The following is a 6442-nucleotide window of genomic DNA, read 5'->3' as shown; positions in this document are numbered from 1 at the left end:
TTGGTGGTAGCTGGGCACCATCTAGTTCTTCTGGTCTCAAGCTGATGGAGTCTCTGGTTTATGTGGCCCTTTCTGTCTCTTGGGCTAATATTTTCCTTGTGTCTCTGATGTTTTTCATTCTCCTTTGCTTCAGGTGGGTTGGGACAAATTGATGTATCTTAGATGGCGGCTCGCTAGCTTGTAAGATCCCAGACACCACTCACCAAAGTGGGATGCAGAACATTTTCGTAATAAACTTTGTTATGCCAGTTGACCTAGATGTCCCCTGAAACCATGACCCTCAGACCCCTGCCCCTGCTACTCTGTCTCTCGAAGTGTTTGGTTGTATTCGGGAAACTTCTTAGCTTTTGGTTTAGTCCGGTTGTGCTGACTTCCGCTGTATTGTGTGTTGTCTTTCCCTTCACCTAAGATAATTGTTGTCTACAATCTAGTTAGTGAATACCCCTCTCCCTCCCTCAAAGAATGTTTTCTTCTGTGTTTAAACCTTTTCTTGAGTTCTTATAATACTGGTCTTACATAATATTTATCCTTTTGCGACTAAATTCACTCAGCATAATGCCTTCCAGGTTCCTCCGTGTTATGTTTCATGGATTTGTCATTGTTCTTTGTTGTTGCACAGCATTCCATTGTGTGAATATACCGTAATGTGTTAATCCATTTGTCCGTTGATGGGCACCTAGGTTGTTTCCATCTTTTTGCTATTGTGAACAGTGCTGCAGTGAACATGGGTATGCACATACCTATTCGTGTGATGGCTTGTTTCTCTAGGATATATTCCAAGGAGGTAGGGATGTTGAGCATCTTTTCATGTGCTTGTTGGCCATTTGAATATCCTCTTTGGTGAAATGTCTATTCAAGTCCTTCACCCAAATTTTGATTGGGTTGTTTGTCTTTTTGTTAAGTTATCTTCAAAAGATTTTGATGTCCTTTCTGATACATAGGTTAAATCCTTACCAAGGCACCAGAGTTCTATGCCAGGGGTCGGCAAACTATTTCTGTTAAGGGCTAGTATTTTAGACATCTAGTCTCTATTGCAGTATCTGCCATTTCCAATCTCTGTAATTTTAGCTTAGGGTAAAACAGCCAACATGTAAATGATGGGTGTGGCTGTGTTCCATTAAAACTTTATTTATAAAAGAAGCAATGGGCAGCATTTTGCCCAAAGCTGTAGTTGACCCCTATTCTTTGCTAATAGAGGTATGATTTTAGCCTGGAAGAAAAATTTAAGTACAATATTATCAGAAGCTTTATATTAGTTATTAAGAAACAATTCCAATAAAGCATCCATAGGCCGCCTGACTTTTTTCAACTCTAAAATAATTTCAGACTTTATAGAAGAGTATAAAATAGTATAAAGAATCCTTATATATCCATCAATATTTCCCAAATGTTAACTGTATCCATTGCCATCGAGTCGATTCCAACTCATAGTGCCACTGTAGGACAGAGTAGAGCTGCTTCATAGGGTTTCCAGGGCTGTTTACGGAAGCTGACTGCCGTATCTTTCTCCCGTGGAGCGGCTGCTGGATTGGAACCGCCGACCTTTCAGTTAGCAACCTAGCGCTTAACCACTGTGCCACCAGGGCTCCTATCTATATACATATATCCAAACCCAAACCAAACTGGTTGCTGTCGAGTTGATTCCGACTCAGCAACCCTATAGGACAGAGTAGAACTGTTTCTGCTATACGTGAATAGTTTTATGTATGTATATGCATGTGCTTAATAGTTTTATAACTAAGTTTTATGTATGTATAATAGTTTTATGTATGTATATGCATGTGTTTATGAGTATAAAATTAAATATTGTGCATGAATATGTATATATATACCAAAAACCAGACTGTTGCTTTCGAGTCAATTCTGACTCATGGCGACTCCATGTGTTACAGAATAGAACCGTTCCATAGGGTTTTCTTGGCTGTAATCTTTACAGAAGCAGACTGCCAGGCCTTTCTTCTGGGGTGCAGCTGCTGGGGGGGGAGCGAACCACCAACCTTTAGGTTAGTAGTCAAAAGCAAACCTTTTGCGCCACCCAGGGATCTACCTTTAGAATGTTCAGATGAAAATGTGTAGTGGACAATTGCAAAAGAGGGTCTTGAACTGAGAAAACAGTAGGAAAGGTAGAGGTATAGAAGTCTCTAGGTTTCTAAAAGATAAAGCTCCGAGAATCAGGACACATGGGTTCTAACCTAGAGTCTGCTGTGATATTGTCCTGGCTAGTCACTTCTCTGAGATTAACAATTCTTGTTTATAAAATAAGACTAGATTGTTGATCCCACAGGCCTCTTCCAACTCTGAAAATTTGTTTTGAAAATATACATTCCCTCAAAATTTGCTGGTCTGGTCTGGAAAAAAAGACCCTTTAGTAATGGTTTGGAGTATATGGTATCATGAAAGTACTGGGTTTCTACACTACCGTATTTTTACACAAATAATGTGTGCCTTCTACATTTGTTTGCCAACTGCCCCTTCCCCCTCGTATTTTTGTAAACACCCTATGCTAATATTTTTTTATGGCAACATGTACAATCAGTGATTTACGGTGTGTTCATGAGGAGAAAATTAGAAATGGACCAGAAGCATTTCCCAGAATAAGTTCATTATTTAGTGCTAGTAATGGGTCATTCACCCCTTTCTCACCTCCCCGCCGCATTTCCTTATGTGAGCCTTACTTCTGGTAACCTTCACCTCCAGTTTGTCGAGGTGGAAGTCATATGGCTGAGCCAAATGGAAACAGGAGTGTGGGTTAGGTGTTGGGTTTTTTTTCCCCCTGTCCCAAAGGCTAACTCTGCTTGGTGGTACTGGCAAATTTCTAATTGATATCTGTAAACAAGGTGCCAGAGCACAGGTGAAAGCTGGGGAGGGGAGCAGACTTTCTGGGGCAGTGTGCAGTCCAGCCTGTTTTCTGTTAGATGGTGCCGCCCCCCAGTGGTAGCCGCTTTCAGTCCATATGCCATGTCTTTTATTTGCTGCAGAACTGAACATTTTCTGCTTTGGAATGAGTTTCCAATGGCTAGTCCACCTTCACTCCCACCCCTTTTCCTGGAGTAAGTGGATAATGCCTGTATTTTGGTGGTGTATCTGTTTCCTAGGACTTCCATAACAAATTACCACAAACTTGGTGGTTTACAGTAAATAACAGAAATTTACTCTCCCTCAGTTCTAGAAGTTAGAAGTCTGACAACAAGGTGTCAGCAGGACACCTTCTCCAGAGGCTCTAGGGCAGGATGTGTCCCTTGCCTCTTCCAGCTTCTGTTGGCTGTGGGCATTCCTGTGGCCACATCACTCCAATCTCTGCCAGCTTCTGTGGTCACATTGCTGCCTCTTCTGTTGTCTCGCCTCTCTTATAAGGACATTGCCATTGGATTTAGAGCCCACTCCAATTTCCAAATAATCTCTTCATCTCAAGATCATCAGCTTAATCACGTCTTCAAAGATCCTTTTTGCAAATAAAGTAACACAGGTTCCAGAGATTTCACGTGGTCATACCTTTTTTGAGGCCCCCATTCAACCGACTATGCGTGGTTAGTGCCTTTTTGTCTCCATTGTCTCTGGGTCTGTAAGTTCTCACTGTTGCCTAACTCTGTTCTGTGTAAACCCTTCCTTCAGTATTCCCTTTCGTTCAGGTGGTGGTCTGTGTGGAACCGGCTTGCACCATTGTCCGCAAAGGGCTGCTGCTCTGTTACCTAGCTGGTTTCTTACTTGTGTTGAGTGTTGACTGTATTATTTTCAAATAGCCATTTAGTTTTTCTAATAGGGAAACAATTGTAGCAAAGATTTTGAGTAGCATTAAAGTTTGTAAAAAATGGAAAACTCAACAGCTTAAGCACTAAATTGCAGTTTAAACTAGGCGTGCAGGTCATTAGCAGTAACATTTCATTTTGCAAGATACAGAAAACAATTCCGGTTTTAAGGCGACCTTTAATTGTTGCCCTTCATTTCTCTGCAGGTCTTTTAGATAACCCTGAACTTCGTGTGGTCCTTGTATTTGGCTACAATTGCTGTAAGTTGGGAGCCAGCAATTATCTGCAGCGAGTCATCAGCACTTTCAGTGATATGAATATCATCTTGGCTGGAGGCCAGGTGGACAACCTGTCATCACTGACTTCTGAAAAGTATGTCTGGTGTGCTTCTAATTCCTTCTGTGGATGAGGGATGATGTTCTCAGTTTTTTGATACTTTGGTTTTTTTTAAAAAACATGTTTAAAGAATTGCTGAAGTTCATTGCATTTTGCTCTAGACATAGATTAAGGGGCTTACTCGACATAAGTCTGCTCACAGTTGAAGAATGAAATTTGTGTATTGTCCTTTAAGTACTTACACCTAGTTCTTAAGATTGATTTTAAACATACTTGTAACAAATCCTTGCTTCCTTATCTCTCCTTTGATAGCTCTGGTAATCTGTGTGACTTCATATGTCACTTCCTATCTAGTTCTGTTTCCTTCTCTAAGGGACATTCGTGGTTAAACAATACATCTTTATGATAAAACTTCTCAGAGCCTTCGATATACTCATTGCTTTGTAGATCTCCTAGAGAGGGAATAATATTACCTTTGTCAGTTCTCAAATTGATTTGGCCACAAAGCCTTTTTTCTGTGTAGCATCTTGCAGGATTACTGATATTCTTTGGCACACATTTTTGGAAATTCTGTATTACATCTTCATAAAAGGCCTTTTCAAGGTAAATTGTGGATCTTTGATTTTGTTACTAAGGCTTTTGCTTTCAGAGATAAAAATATTTGTTCTTCCATCTTGGAAGCCACTATGCCCTTTCCATTTTAAATGAAAGTATGTAGTATTTTGAATTTATCTAATTAAGTGGACACAAATATCATGTTTCCAAAGGCAGGAAAATGAGACTTCCTCCCCCCCACACTTCCTATGAACACTAGTATTTGTTTCTCAGTGAGTGATGATGTGGAGACAGATTGTTATATATCAATTAGAGGCAACATAAATCATCCTAGTTATAATCTCTCCTGGTAGTGTCCATAACGGATCTGGAAAAGCAAAAAGCTAAGCCGAGGTCCCTGGACTGCCAGTGAGGAAGAAGGGAGGAAAGCCAAATACATTGAATTCCAGGTAGTAGGATATCAAACACTATGTAAATTTTAGATTTCATGCATACATACACTGAAATCTTGGTGGCTGTCTATGGGTTAGGAGTTCCTGAGTGGTGCAAACAGTTAAGCTGAAAGGTTGGCGGTTCTAACCTACCCATAAGCACCTTGGAGGAAAGGTCTGGTGATCTACTACTGAAAGGTCACAGCCTTGAAAACCCTATGGGGTGCGGTTCTGCTTTGCACACATGGGGTTGCCATGAGTTGTATTTGACTCGAAGGCAGCTGTGTTTCATTGGTTTTGTTTTTATCTATGGGTGATTTCCCTCCTTGCCTAATTTTCCTGTGTCTTTATTTTTATCTTTAAATTGTTTAAAGATAAGGGCAGTGGTGATTTAGCATAAAATTTACCTTTGAAATGCCAGTCTCTCATTTATAACACCTGAGGTGCTAGTCTATTAGTGTGGCTATCTGTATACCATCTATTTTTTATATTTAATATGGGAAATACACCAAAAAAACATTAGTCTTTACATGACACATTAGTTTTAATATGCCGCACATACTATGTCATTCAGTAAGAGAAGCTGTTGAGTAAATCAATGCTACATTTTAATGGTGTGCAGAAGCTAGACTATGTGAAGAACGTGGCATCAGGATTGGAGGAAGATTCATTAACAACCTGAGATATGCAGATGACACAATCTTGCTTGTGAAATCGAAGAGGACTTGAAGCACTTAGTGATAAAGATAAAAGATTATAGCCTTCTGTATGGATTATGGAAACCCTGGTGGCATAGTGGTTAAGAGCTACGGCTGCTGACCAAAAGGTCGGCAGTTTGAATCCACCAGACGCTCCTTGGAGACTCTATGGGGGCAGTTGTGCTCTGTCCTGTAGGTCGCTATGAGTTGGAATCGACTCGACGGCAACGGGTTTGGTTTTTGGTTGGTATGGATTCCACCTCAACACAAAGAAAACAAAAATCCTCACAACTGGACTAGTAAGCAACATCATAATAAACGGAGAAAAGATTAAAGTTGTCAAGGATTTCATTTTCCTTGAATTCACAGTCAGCACCCATGGAAGCAGCAGTCAGGAAATCAAATGAAGCATTCATTGCATTGGGCAAATGTGCTGCAAAAGACCTCTTTAAAGTGTTAAAAAGCAAATATGTCACTTTGAGGACTAAGGTGCACCTGCCATGGTATTTTCAGTTGTCTCATATGCATGCAAAAGCTGGACAGTGAATAAGAAAGACTGAAGAAGAATTGATGCCTTTGAATTATGGTGTTGGTGAAGAATACTGAATATACCATGGACTGCCAGAAGAATGAACAAATCTGTCTTGGAAGAAGTACAGCCAGAACGTTCCTTGGA

At 40.3% G+C, this 6442-nt stretch overlaps 1 protein-coding gene across 2 annotated transcripts in view; it reads left to right on the top strand.

Annotated features, from left to right (window-relative positions):
- Positions 1 to 6442, top strand: part of FBXO22 (F-box protein 22) — a 60211-nt gene that overhangs the window by 50972 nt on the left and 2797 nt on the right. For both annotated transcript variants that reach the window (XM_023741659.1, XM_004387457.2), the window contains exon 6: positions 3953 to 4118. In XM_023741659.1, coding sequence (XP_023597427.1) covers positions 3953 to 4118 — 166 coding nt within the window. The remainder of the gene's footprint in view (positions 1 to 3952; positions 4119 to 6442) is intronic.

The sequence above is a fragment of the Trichechus manatus genome, unplaced genomic scaffold (genome assembly GCF_000243295.1).
Source record: "Trichechus manatus latirostris isolate Lorelei unplaced genomic scaffold, TriManLat1.0 scaffold00186, whole genome shotgun sequence".
NCBI lineage: Eukaryota > Metazoa > Chordata > Mammalia > Sirenia > Trichechidae > Trichechus > Trichechus manatus.
Note: the sequence above shows the minus strand (reverse complement) of the source record. Positions and strands in the feature narration are given on the sequence as shown.